This window comes from Megascapheus bottae, chromosome 35 (assembly GCF_031878675.1).
Source record: "Megascapheus bottae isolate mThoBot1 chromosome 35, mThoBot2.hap1, whole genome shotgun sequence".
NCBI lineage: Eukaryota > Metazoa > Chordata > Mammalia > Rodentia > Geomyidae > Megascapheus > Megascapheus bottae.
The window spans coordinates 1321522-1334950 of NC_143543.1; the positions used below are offsets into that span (position 1 = coordinate 1321522).

At 57.9% G+C, this 13429-nt stretch overlaps 1 protein-coding gene across 1 annotated transcript in view; it reads left to right on the plus strand.

Annotated features, from left to right (window-relative positions):
- Plekha5 (pleckstrin homology domain containing A5) overlaps positions 1-12990 on the plus strand; it is a 63946-nt gene extending 50956 nt beyond the window's left edge. Inside the window, exons 16-30 of the mRNA XM_090324512.1 lie at positions 1049-1084; positions 1658-1714; positions 2439-2519; positions 2621-2770; positions 3628-3729; positions 4658-4769; positions 5641-5687; positions 6655-6846; positions 8068-8188; positions 8747-8865; positions 10242-10436; positions 10905-11150; positions 11796-11920; positions 12421-12551; positions 12650-12990. Coding sequence (XP_090180638.1) covers positions 1049-1084; positions 1658-1714; positions 2439-2519; positions 2621-2770; positions 3628-3729; positions 4658-4769; positions 5641-5687; positions 6655-6846; positions 8068-8188; positions 8747-8865; positions 10242-10436; positions 10905-11150; positions 11796-11920; positions 12421-12551; positions 12650-12732 — 1797 coding nt within the window. The 3' untranslated portion in view covers positions 12733-12990. The remainder of the gene's footprint in view (positions 1-1048; positions 1085-1657; positions 1715-2438; positions 2520-2620; positions 2771-3627; positions 3730-4657; positions 4770-5640; positions 5688-6654; positions 6847-8067; positions 8189-8746; positions 8866-10241; positions 10437-10904; positions 11151-11795; positions 11921-12420; positions 12552-12649) is intronic.
- The last annotated feature ends 439 nt before the right edge of the window (positions 12991-13429 follow it).

A 13429-nucleotide genomic window follows, 5' to 3' on the forward strand; every position in this document is an offset into this window, starting at 1 on the left:
TGATGGGGTGTGGGTGATGGGTCCCGGGTGCGGGTGACGGGTCCCGGGGTGGGGGTGATGGGGTGTGGGTGACGGGTCCCGGGTGCGGGTGACGGGTCCCGGGGTGTGGGTGACAGGTCCCAGGTGCGGGTGACGGGTCCCGGGTGGGGGTGACGGGGTGGGGTGACGGGTCCCGGGGTGTGGGTGACGGGTCCCGGGTGGGGGGTGACGGGGTGGGGTGACGGGTCCCGGGGTGGGGTGACGGGTCCCGGGTGGGGGTGACGGGTTCCGGGTGGGGGTGACGGCGTGGGTGACGGGTCCCGGGTGGGGGTGACGGGCCCTGGGCCCTGGCCCTGGCCAGGGAGGCCCCGTGTCCCCCGTGTCCCCTGTCCCCCTTCCCCGTGTCCCCGTCCCCTGTCCCCCTGTCCCCTGTCCTCCTGTCCCCTGTCCCCGTGTCCCCTGTCCCCCCTGTCCCCTGTCCCCCCTCCCCGTGTCCCCCTGTCCCCTGTCCCCCGTGTCCCCTGTCCCCCCTGTCCCCTGTCCCCCGTGTCCCCTGTCCCCGTGTCCCCTGTCCCCGTGTCCCCTGTTCCCCTTCCCCGTGTCCCCTGTTCCCCTTCCCCGTGTCCCCCTGTCCCCCTGTCCCCTGTCCCCGTGTCTCCTGTTCCCCTTCCCCGTGTCCCCTGTCCCCTTCCCCGTGTCCCCTGTCCCCTGTCCCCCGTGTCCCCTGTCCCCCCTGTCCCCTGTCCCCCGTGTCCCCTGTCCCCTGTCCCCCTGTCCCCCTGTCCCCTGTCCCCGTGTCTCCTGTTCCCCTTCCCCGTGTCCCCTGTCCCCTTCCCCCTGTCCCCCTGTCCCCCTGTCCCCTGTTCCCCTTCCCCCTGTCCCCCTGTCCCCCTGTCCCCTGTCCCCGTGTCCCCTGTCCCCCTGTCCCCGTGTCCCCTGTCCCCTCCTGTCCCTGTCCCGTGTCCCCCGTCCCCCTGTCCCCGTCCCCTGTCCCCTGTCCCCGTGCTGAGCGCTGCCCCGGGCTCCCCCCCCCTTGACCTTGATTGATTAACCCCGCCTTGCCTCGTAGTTCCTCAGACAGAGGAGCAGGAGGCGTCTCTACCGCGTACGTGCCCCCTCCTCCACGCGCGTGCACGTGACCCCCCCTCCACGCGCGTGCACGCGGCGGGCGGGGCTCGCGCCGGGGTGGCCTGGCTGCGCTGTGCGCAGTGCGATCACAGGGGCTTGGCCGCGGCGCTGGGCTTCGGAGGGGTCTGCGCAGCCGCAGTGAGTGCGGGCGTGCGCGCGTGCGCACTGCCGTGACGGCCGTGGCCGAGGCACGGGGCTGGGCGGTGCTGCGCAGCCGCAGTGAGCGGCGCGTGTATCTGTGCGTGCGTGCGTGCGCATGCTCGGTGGAATGTCGGTCCCGGCTGCGGCGCTAGGCTTGGAGGGTCCGCGCAGCCGCCGCGGGCGGCACGTGTTTGCGCGCGCTCGACGCCCTGTGGGTCGTGGCTGTGGGACGAGGCTGCACGGTCTGCGCAGCCGCAGTCAGTCGGCGCGGCGCGCATGCGCGCCCTGCTTGGTCCGGGGGAGGGGGAGGTCCGGGTCAGTGCGGCTGCGCATGCGCGTGGGGGGGGGGGCGGCCCGGGCGGCGGGCCGCGCATGCGCTCACGGGTCCCCGGGGCCTCCTCTCCCGCAGCTGTCCCAGGACGGAGGCACCTTGCACCGCTGCAGGCCCGAGGAGCCGGACATCGACGTGAGTCGGTCCCGGGGGCCCCCCCGGCCTGCCATCCCCGCCCTGCCCCGGGCTGGCCTCGAACCGGCCACGCCCAGACCTCAGCCTCCTGAGGCGCCACAGGGCCTTTGCACCGCCCTCGGGCATTGTCAAGGCCGGAGCTCCACCAGTGGAGCCTCAGCGCCACTCCTGGCCCTTTTCTTTTCTCTCTATGTGGTACCAGGGACTCGAACCCGGGTCTTGGTGCGTGGCAGGCCGGCACTGCACCTCTAGGCCAGGCTCCCAGCCCAGTGTCACCGTTGTCACCGTTGTGGCGGGAAGTCCCCATGTGTCTCTGGCTGCTAGGCTTTGTTTCATTCTCACCATCACAGCCAGCGTGGACCCCCCCACCCCACCCCACCCCACACACCCAGCTCCCAGAACCAAGGTCGTCCTGGGCCGGCCTGTCCCCTAACTATCGAATACCAACAGTCCCTGTCACCCCCCCCCAGCTCCTCAGGAGGCTGAGAGCTCAGAGGATCACGGGTTCAAAGCCAGCCCGGGCACAGAAGTCGGTGGTGAGACTCTGATGTCCAGTGCACCAGCACCAAGCCGCCGTGGGAGCTGTGTGGCTCAGGTGGTAGAGCGCCAGCCTGGAGCTAAAGAGCTCAGGGACAGCGCCCAGGCCTCGAGCTCGAACCCCGGGCCTGGTAACCCCACGAGAACCAGGGCCGGGGTGACTAAAACGTCCCTCCCGTCCACCCAGGCCAAGCTCAGCCGCCTGTGCGAGCAGGAAAAGGTGGTGCACGCCCTGAAGGACCGGCTGCAGCAGCTGCACAAGGAGAAAGTGGGTGACCGTGGCCCCTTGGGGTCCCTCCCCCACCCCCGTGCCTGCAGTGACACGAGTCACACGAGGAACCAACCGCCCTGTGCCCGCTGTCCCCACAGTACACGCTGGAGCAGGCCTTGCTGTCCGTCAGCCAGGAGATCGAGACCAGCCCGGACAACCCAGCCGCCATCCAGACGGTGTTACTGCAGAGGGAAGACCTGCAGAACGGACTGCTGAGCACCTGCCGGGAGCTCTCCAGGGCCACGGCCGTGAGTGCAGCCCCTGCTAGCGCCGGGCCAGCGGTGGGGTGGGGGGGGCATCGGAAAGCTAAGGGTGATGGTGGCAACTGTGGCGTCATAGAGGGTGTGGGATTGTAATCCACCCTTTACAATATTCCCTGGGCTCCCTCCCCCCATCCCTGTCCAGCGGTGCTCGGTGAGTTTCATTCTATTACCTGTATTCATAGCTACGTATGGGTGCGTTATCTCTATAGACACAACATAGGTGTGTGTACACACACACACACACAGGACACGCAGGCATGGGTGCTATGTGTATGGATACTGTCACCTGTGACCTGTCATGTTTATGTAGTGTATATGACGGACGCTTAGGCAAGTAGGTGAAGTTTATTTCTGTAGCCAGTGGGCTTTTTTTTTTTTGCCCTTTATGAAATGGAAGCTTTTGGATAAGCAATTGTTATGTACTCTGTGTGAGGCAAGTCAGAATTCTTATATTAAAGTGTAATTATCTATAGATACTTAATCATTTTAGACCTAGAATTTCCCCCCCCCCCGACCCCCCAATCCTGGGACTTGAACTCAAGAACTGGGATCCTTTGCTCAAGGCAAGTGCTAATTACCTGGAGATAAAAGAGTCCCAGGGAGGGCCGGGAGTTTGGCCTAGTGGTTAAAGTGCTTGCCTAGCATGCATAAAGACCCGGGTTCGATTCCTCGGTATCACATACATAGAAAAAAGCCGGAAGTGGAGCTGAGGCTCAAGTGGTAGAGCTCTAGCCTTGAGAAAGTCCAAGGACAGTGCTCAGGCCCTGAGCTTGTTTTCCCGGTAGAAACTTCTAGACAGGCGGATGTGCTGCCTGTCGCAGTCACGGATGCTTTGGTTGCAGGAGCTGGAGCGGGCCTGGAGGGAGTATGACAAGCTGGAGTATGATGTCACCGTCACCCGGAAGCAGATGCAGGAGCAGCTAGACCACCTGGGAGGAGTTCAGGTATGGTGGGGGGGTCTTTCTCGCAGGGCCCGGAAGCTGCCCCTTTCCCCATCCGGCTACTATCCATTCGACCCCGGCCACCCTCCCCAAGTTCTTTATTTATTTATCTATTGACGTATTTTTTTCCAGTCCTGGGACTTGAACTCGGGGCCTGGGTGCCGTCCCTGAACTGCTTTTGTTCAACGCAACCTCTTGAGGCCACAGCGCCACTTCCAGCTTCTTTTGAGTCATTTGTTGGCGAGAAAGAAATCTCAGAGACAGCGCGCGAGCCCCGAGTTCAGGCCCTAGGACCGACTGGAAAACAAGGACTGGGGCTGTGTTGCTATGGCTTACGCCTGTAACTAACTACTCAGGAGGCTGAAATCTGAGGATCGAGACTCCAGGCCAGCCAGGCAGGAAAGTCCATGAAACTTCTCTCTAACTGGCCACAGAAAAAGCCGGACTGGCAAAAATAAATAATAATATAATAATAATAATAATAATAATAATAATAATAAATAGTGGTCGTAGTGGTTCAGGGACAGCGCTCAGGCCCTGAGTTCAAGCCCCAGGACTGGAAAAAAATAACCACCAGAAGAGAGAAATGGTTTTCTTTCTCCACTTTGCCTTTCATCGTTGCCACCAAAGTTGCTAAACCGCAGTTCCGTTTTGTTTCATTTTGTTTTGCCAGTCCTGGGTCTTGAACTCAGGGCCTGAGCACTGGCCTTGGGTTTTCTCGAGCCACAGCTCCACTCCTGGCTTTTTTTTCTACATATGTGGTACCGAGGAATCGAACCCGGGTCTTCGTGCGTGCTAGGCCAGCGCTCCACCCCCAGGCCAAGCTCCCCGCAGTCCTCAGGTTGTGTTGACTGACCAGTCGATTGGTAACCCGGACTCTTCGTCTCCCCACCCCTACCCCGCTTCGTGGTCCGTCCATCTCCTCGGGCAGACGGAGTCAGCGGGAATTCAGCGCGCGCAGGTGCAGAAAGATATCTGGCGGATACAAGACGTGATAGAAGGACTGAGCAAACACAAGCAGCAGAGGGGCTCATGGGAAACGGGTGGGTACGGACCCCCCACCCCACCTCGGGTCTCCCACCTCACTTGCCTTTCACGTAACCGAGCCGGGGAGAGTGGTGCATGACCGCCACGCCATGAGTTCAAGGCCAGCCCCGGGCTACATGGCAGGACCCTCCTTCTGCCAATCCACACGTCCACGCAGATCAGTCCCTGAAAGGAAGTTTCTCCCTCTGGGCTGGGCATGAGGGTTCTTCCTTCCTTCCCTTTTTTTTTGGGGGGGCGGGGGTGGTGGTTGGCCATGAGGCTTGAACTCAGGGCCTGGGCGCTGTCCCCAAGCTCTTCCACTCAAGGTTATAGGGCTCTCCCACTTGTGGTCCATCAGAGATAAGGAGACGTCCGCCTGGCCTCCCAGCTCCTCAGGAGGCTGAGCTCTGAGGATGGCGGTTCAAACCCAGCCCGGGCAGGAAAGTCCAGGAGACTCTGATCTCCAGGGAACCACTTAGGAAAAAGCTGGACGCGGTGCTGCGGCTCAAGGGGCAGAGGACACCAGCATGGTGGAAAAAGCAGCTCAGGAGCCATACCCAGGACCAAAGGAGAGCGTGTCGGCCCCTCTGGGGACTGGTTGGGCTTTGCTGGGCTCTCCAGGCCCGTCGGTGCTCTTGAAAAAGGCTTTCTGAGAAGATTTCTCGTAGTCTGCTCTTGCTCCTGACAGCGGATCTTCTTGTAGCCAGGGGCGGTAGAGGGTTTGAGACCTTTTTATCTCCAGTTCCCCACCAAAAAGCCAAACGTGGAGCTGTGCCTTGAGTTCAGAAACGGGGCCAGAGGCCCTTAGTTCAATCTACATTGGGAACAACAACAAAAAAAAAAGCACGTGGTATAAGTAGTGGTGACGTCTTCATTTCTTTCTCCCAGGTACGACAGGGTCAAAGCCCTTCTCAACAGTTAAGTACAAGAATGAGGTGAGTCCAGGTTGATTTTCTCGCTGGAATGACTGCCTAAAGTATTTAACGTATGAAATTGCAAGTCACTTAAGTCCATTCTTATAACAGAAATGTGGTTTTTTTTTTTTTAATATAGTGGTATCATTGTAGTGTTGAGACTTTTTTATTGGTTCAGGAATTTGATGCTTCTAACAGGAATTTTCTTCCCTTCGTGTCAATAATAATAATAATAATAATAATAATAATAGCCGTACTGCTTTTTCTGAATGATCTGCATCGTAATGACGGTTTCTCTTATTAACTGGGAAAGTTGGTAGAGTGATTGTTAACGTGTGGTGTAGAAAAATGATGACTGCAGAGGGATGCTGTCAGCCGAAACACAAAAACCCGCACTCTTGACTTTGGCGCAGAAACCAAAGAGAAATGGTTTTTGTGCTGTTGGGTTTTTGTTGTTGTTGTTGTTGTTTTAGTTTGTTTTTTTGCTGTTTTTGAACTCGGGGCCCGGGCGCTGTCCCTGAGCCCTGAGCTGCTTCCCTCCAGGCTGGCGCTCTACCCCTTGAACCACAGCTCCGCGTCTGGTTTTCTGGTGGTTCCCTGGAGATCAGAATCTCTCACACGCTTTCCCGCCCCATCCTGAGCCCCCCAGCGCCATTTCTTTTCAAAATGCAATATAATTCTCTCACAAGACTGAGCTGCCGTGGTGGAGGGGGGACAAAAAAACAAGCTAACGTACTACCGTGGGAAGCTAAATCCCAGATGTGGCCGCATGGAAATCCCTGCAGCTGGTTCACCTAACCATTTTTTTTTGGGGGGGGGGGGAGGAGGGGCTTTTTTTTCTCATTGTTGTTGCGATGATGGGGAGACTTTGGCCTTGACAGTGTCCCTGTGCGCGTACGAATGTGAATTTACTGTACAAGCTGCAAAGACTTTAGCCATGCTGACTGCACTGTGCCTGTCTAAACAAGGTGACTTCTACAATCCTTAGGAAGAGGAGATAGCCCCACCTCGACCTCCACCTCCTCGGCCCTTTGACTTTACAGAGACTCCTCCTCCCATAGCCCCCCCTCTGTCCAATGATAGCAGCTCCTTGCTCTGTTATAGCAGGGGCCCCGTGCACCTTCCCGAGGAAACCACCCTGCCTCAAGGTCAAGCTCATCCACGAAACGGACCTCACTGTGTAAGCGGCTCGAGCAGCCACCTTGGCCCCCCCCCCCACCTTGTTTCTAGAAAGTTCCTTCGTCTCACGCTCAAGCTTTTTTCTTTTTTTCCCCGCCCCCCCTCCCCCCAGTTAAAGCCGGGAAGCTTTTCATGTACACATAATGCCATTTCTTGTTTTCTTTTTCCTTTTTCCCCGCGCGTGATGTTTTTTTTTAGCATGCTCGCATTTTCCACGCGTTTCTCATTTTCATCCTTGTTTGGCTTTGGTTTGGTTTTGGTGTTTCCCCTTTGGGGAAAGGATGAGTCTCACAGTATCCGGGGCCCAGTTTGGGAGAACAGAGGCAAAGTGGATAGGTGTGAAAGAAGGAAGCCCAGTAACCGCGACAACAAAGAAGAAAACCCACTCTCCCACCCAGCACTAAAATCCCAGCCGTTGTCAATCCCAGCTACTCGGGGGGCTGAGATCAGACGATCGGGAGACATCAGATCTCCAGTGAGCCACCCGGAAGCGGGAAACTCGACTGGCATGCGCACGCAAAACTAGTCTGGAGACATGGCTCAGGCGGTAGAGCACCAGCTATGAACAAGGATGAGATCCTGAGTTCAAACCTCAGTCCTGCCCAAAAATTAATTTAAGGTAACCTTGAAGGCTTCAGGGATAGCAGCACCCCGCAAGGTGCCCGCTCCTGGCCCAGAGGAGCAGCAGTGACGTGTCCCCGCAAGAAAGAGCCTTCGTGGTCGCCCCTGAAATCACGTTTTTTTTGCAGCGAAGGGAATTGGCACACACCTGTAATTCGAGCACGAGGAAGGCTGAGGGGAAGAGTCTTGAAAAATGTGGTGTGAGAAGAGGGTTCACTGTTTGTTTTGTCAGTCCTGGGGCTTGAACTCAGGGCCCGGACGCGGTCCCCAAGCTCGTTTCCCTCCAGGCTGGCGCTCCACCCCTTGAACCACAGCTCCACTTCCAGTTCCGTGGTGTGGATCATTGAGATTTTCCTGCCCGGGCTGGCTTTGAACCCACAATCCTCAGATCTCAGCCTCCTGAGTCGGTGGGATGACAGGCAAAACAAAATCCCTTGAGTTTAACTCTGCGTGGCCATCGTGTGCATCGTGTTGGTTCTGTTTCCAGCCATGTGCGCGTTTCATGTAAATGCTGCCGATTAACCGCCAAGGTCCCCGTCCTCACAGGCCAGGGAGAGCCGGGGCCTGGAGGGTTTTGATCATGGCTCTTCTTCCTTCCCAGGGTCCTGATTATAGATTATACAAGAGTGAGCCCGAGTTAACCACAGTGGCAGAAGTGGATGAGTCTAATGGCGACGAGAAAGCCGAGCCTGTGTCGGAGGCAGAAAACACATCGGTCAAAGGTCAGCCAATGATTCCCCCTTTTCCCCTTTTTCTGCTTTTTTTTTTTTTGTGCCCACTTTTTATTTTTTATTTTTGGCCCGTTCTGGGTCTTGAACTCAGGGCCTGCGCGCTGTCCCTGAGCTTCTTTTGCTCAAGGCCGGCGTTCTGCCACTTGAGCCGCAGCTCCACTTTGGGTTTTTGAGTGGTTCGTGGGAGGTGAGCGTCTCAGGGACTTTTCTGCTTTCCCGGGCTGCCTTTAAATGAGGATGGTCAGATCCCAGCCTCCTGAGGAGCTGGGGTGGCAGGCGGGCGCCACCAGCGCCTGGTGAATTCCGAAAGCAAGAATAGGAGGAGAAAAATAGGATCCCTGCAAACTTAATTTCCAATCATCTGCGCGTAGTTAGTCCGACTTCAAAGAAAATAGGTGCCAGGGCGCCCGTGGCACAGAGGATCAAGGTTCAAAGCCAGCCCGGGCGGGAAAGTCCGTGAGACTGAGCTGCAGTGACAGCACCCAGGCCCTGCGTTCAAGCCCCAGACCTGGCAGAAACAGGCGTGACAGAGGTCCATCTCCCTTTCAGGGTCACATTTCCCCGCGGGGGTCATGCCCCCCAGAACCAAGTCACCCACGCCAGAGTCTTCTACAATCGCTTCGTATGTGACCTTGAGGAAAACCAAGAAGATGCTGGACCTCAGAACGGTACTGGACCAGAGACTCACGTCCTAGAAGTTTCTGGGGGTCCAACCTGTGCCGTTCTTACCTCCCCTCCACCCGTTTGGAATGGTTTACGGAATTCTTCTCCCAGGGCCTTCAGAAAGAGTCGATAATTCGTTCCCCCCCCCCCCCCGCCGAGGTCAGAGGTCTGCGTGCTGCATGTAATCTCGGCCACTCAAGGAGGCTGGGATCTGAGGATGGAGGTTCAAAGCCGGCCCGGGCAGGAAAGTCCAGGAGACTCTGATCTCCAGTGAACCACCAGAAAACCAGATGTGGAGCTGTGGTTCAAGTGGTAGAGTGCCAGCCTGGAGGGAAAGAAGCTCAGGGACAGCGCCCAGGCCCTGAGTTCAAGACCCAACCATAAATTAAAAGAAAATAAAAAGCCCATCCAGGCGTGAAGCCAGGGGCCAGCGGCTCACGCCTGTAATCCCTGTTATTGGGGAGGCTGAGTGCAGAGGATCAGAGCTCAAAGCCGGCTGGGGCAGGAGAGTCCGTGAGAGACTCTTTCCCTCCAGCGAACCAGCAAAAAGCCGGGCTGAAGCCACAGCGCGCGTGGGAAGGTGCCCCAGGAAATTGGCACACACATTCACACAAATAGTGACAGGCAGGTGTTTCACACACACACACACACACACACACACACACACACACACACACTCTTCAGGAAGCGGTGAAGCGGGGAGAGGCAGAACTAGAAACTGAACAGGAGTGGTGAGACCCGGGGCCCGGCTCAGGCGGTAATGCGCCAGTCATGAGTGCAAAGACTAGACAGACTTAGGCCCGGGGAAGATGTTGGGGGGATTTTGAGGTGCAGGGGTGCCCGTGAGTCATTCCTGGATCTCTGGTTTATAGGTTCTTTCCTAACCGCACTGGCAAAGCCCCGAAACTCCCACCTCAAGTAGAACCCCAGCCATGCTGCCCTGAGGCCCCAGGGCCCGCCTTCCTCCCCTCTGCCAGGGGAACCCCACATCTCCATCCCCTACAGCAGCCTGGCAGCCAGAGCCCCCCCCCCCCACATTTGAGCCACCCCGGGACTTGAACTCAGGGCCCGGGCACTGTCCCTGAGCTTCTTTTAAAAAGACCAGGCCTAGCGCTCTACCGCTTGAGCCACAGCCCCACTTCGGGCTTTTTTCTGTGGTTCACTGGAGATCAGAGTCTCGGGGATTTTCCTGCCCAGGCTGGCTTTGAACCTGCATCCTCAGATCTCAGCCTCCAGAGTCGCCCGAAGCCTCCCCTCTGGAGTTTTGAAGGCAGAGGGAGGGAAAATGGCAGCCTCCCCCTCTTGGGTCTCCGGCCCTGCCTCGCACAAGTGACTCTGTGTCCAGTGCTCTCACCACCGCACAATTCCTTCACCCCTCTAGGAACGGCCGAGAAGCGCCGTGGAGCAGCTCTGCCTGGCGGAGAGTTCCAGACCCCGGATGACGGTGCAGGAGCAGATGGAGAGGATCCGGAGGCACCAGCAGGCCTGCCTGCGGGAAAGGAAGAAGGGCGTTCTCGGGCCTCCCGAGCCTCCCCCCGCACAGAGCCCGAGGGAGAGCCCCTCCCCAGCCGTCCAGGTACCTCCACGTCCCGCACTTGTCCATTCACAATGGACACTGACTCCTGTTTGGGGGGATTTTTTCTTTTTGTCTGTTTAGTTTGGTTTGGTTTTCTGAGCCCGTCCTGGGATTTGAACTCAGGGCCGGGCGCTGCCCCCTTCCAGCATTTTCTGGTGATTCATTGGAGAGACGAGTAAGGACAGTGGCCTGGGTTCGAACCCCAGGACCAGCTCCCCCCCCTAAAAAAAATACAGTAAAAGTTGTTGCCAAAATGCTAGCCTGGAGTGAGGAGCAGCTAAGAGATCGCGCCCAGGCTCTGAGTTCAAGTCTCAGTGTTGTCACAAAGTACCAAGATAAGTCCCACTTCCCTGGCATCGAGAGCCGGGGTCCCCACCACCAGAGGGCACCGCGCGCAGGCTCTCAGCTTCTCCCCACAGGACTCTCCACGCCCTGCCTTTCCCTTTGTCCTTGTCCCTTTTCCTGTAGGCAGGCCGGGAGCTGTCGCACACACCCTTAATCCAGCCCGCCCGGCTTCCAGAGTCAGCCACGGGAGGAAAAACGATGGCAGCAATGCCCCCTGTCCCCTGGCAGACTCCAGGGAGAGACGACGGCCTGAAGGATCCCGACGCGCCCAGCACAGAAAACGACGCAGAGCCAAAGCCTGACTCTCCAACGGAAGACGTGGCTCCAGTCCACGCAGCTCAGCCCCAAAGTCCCAGCCTGAGAAAGGAGGTAGCGTGAGATCGTGGGCAGAGGAGATCCAGAGAGAGAAGGCTGGGCACGCAGAGGCTGGGAGCCCGGCCTAGTGGTAGAGCGCTGGCCTAGCATGCACGAAGACCCGGGTTCGATTCCTCGGTACCGCATACATAGAAAAACCCAGAAGTGGAGCTGAGGCTCAAGTGGTAGAGCTCTAGCCTTGAGAAAGTCCAAGGACAGTGCTCAGGCCCTGAGTTCGAGACCCCGGACCAGCACGCGTGCGCACACGCTCTCTCTCTCTCTGTCTCTGTCCCTTTCATGCACATGGGCGAAGATGTAAAGCACGCTCAAAGCTGGAGTAGAGCATTGCCAGCTCCATTAACGGAATGTTCTATTCCAACAGCGAGGTCCTGCTGAATTGCTAATAGAAAATAATGGCCATCATTTTAGTATCCTCCAACCTGGATCTTTTTTTTTTTTAACCAGTTGACATTTGGTACAAAATTTGAAGTCACTTGATAGGGTTTGTTTTGTTTTTGTTTTGGGGGGGCGTTATTTTGGTTTTGTCCAATTGTGGGTCTGGAACTCAGGGCCTGGACGCTGTCCCTGAGCTGCTTTCTCTCCAGGCTGGCGCTCTACCACTTGAACCACAGCTCCACGTCCGGTTTTCTTATTTTCTAGTTGAAGAGAACGGAGGACGTTTTCTACAGCGTGCTTTCCACCCCGGAGCCAAAGGAGCTAAACTCTGAGGAATCGGGGGGCCAGGAAAACAGGGAGAAGCCCGCGCCTGGCGGACCCACGTGCAGGTACTTAGGAACAGGGCACCTCTCCAACCACCACCATCCCCTCTTCATATAACCACGCTCATCTTCATTCAGCCATTTTCGCCGCTCTCAGGGCTTGAACTCTGGGCCTGGCGCTGTCCCAGAGCTCTTCAGCTCCAGGCTACCGCCCCACCCCTGGAGCCACCGCACCGCTTCCAGTGGTTAATTGGAGATAAGAGTCTCACAGTGTTTAGTGCCCAGGCTGGCTTTGAACCTCTGATCTCCAGTGAACCACCAGAAAACCAGACATGGAGCTGTGGCTCAAGTGGTAGAGCGCCAGCCTGGAGGGAAAGCAGCTCAGGGACAGCGCCCAGGCCCCGAGTTCAAGTCCCACAACCGCCACTTACAACAACAAATAAACACCAGTGGGTTCCACACAGTAATCCTAGCCCTGGGGGGGCTGAGGACAGAGGATGAGAAGCGGAGAAACCCGGATTTCCTCCGTCCTGCACGGGCCTCAGCCGCCTGTGTCTCCCCAACAGCCCTGGAGGCGAGAGACAGATCACACACCACAGAGCCACAGACGGTCCTGAAGGAGACTCCAAAAACAGTGCTCCTGTCACTTTCCCCGAGCCCACGCCAGAGGCCAAGAGCGAGATCCAGACAGCCCGGGGTATGTCTCCAGTGCTCCTGCCCTGCCTCGGGCCGGAGCGCGAGTTCAAGCCTGGGTGGTGGAATGTGGAAAGACAAAGCCTGTTTTCTCCGTTGCAGTGGCGAGTCTGCCCCCGTCTCCCGAGCCCGAGCCGCCCCTGCAGACGCCGCTCCCCGAAGGGTCCCACTTCATGTGCGTGTAGACCCGCAGGTAAGGCCTGCGCCAGCCCCCTTCCACCTAACCGTCCTTATCCAGGGCCCCTCTGCCTCCTGAGGGCGTCGGTTCAAAGCCAGCCCGGGCAGGAAAGTCGGGGAGATTCTGATCTCCAGTGAACCACCAGAAAACCAGACGTGGAGCTGTGGTTCAAGTGGTAGAGCGCCAGCCTGGAGGGAAAGAAGCTCAGGGACAGCGCCCAGGCCACGAGTTCAAACCCCAGGGCTGACCAAAAAGAAAAAAGCAGTTCATGAAAATGGTGGGTCTTGGTGAGCCGCAGGCGTCAGCGGGACCCCCCTCCCCCCTGTGTTTCAGCCACCGCACCCCCACGTGTGGTGACGAGGGGTCTCCAGCCTCCACTGTCCACTCTGTGCACTCGCCCAGTATCGCCTGAGCATTCAACAAGGACAACACATCTCTTCCAAACAGCTTTAAAGCACCCACCGGTCCCTCTGTAATCCCCCCAGCTTGCACCCCAGGGGGAGGCCCCCCCTCACCCCAGAGCCCCCCCTCGCTTCTCCTTGCATAGGTTAGTTATGATTTCCGAGGAAGTTTGATTTCTTCCCTTCTTCCCCCACCCCTGTCCCCCCCGCTCAGAGCCAGGATGCTTCGTTCCACACTTGATTTGTCACAGCTATGGATCGGGTCGGTCCCACCACTGATCTAACCACACACCTCCCCCCCCA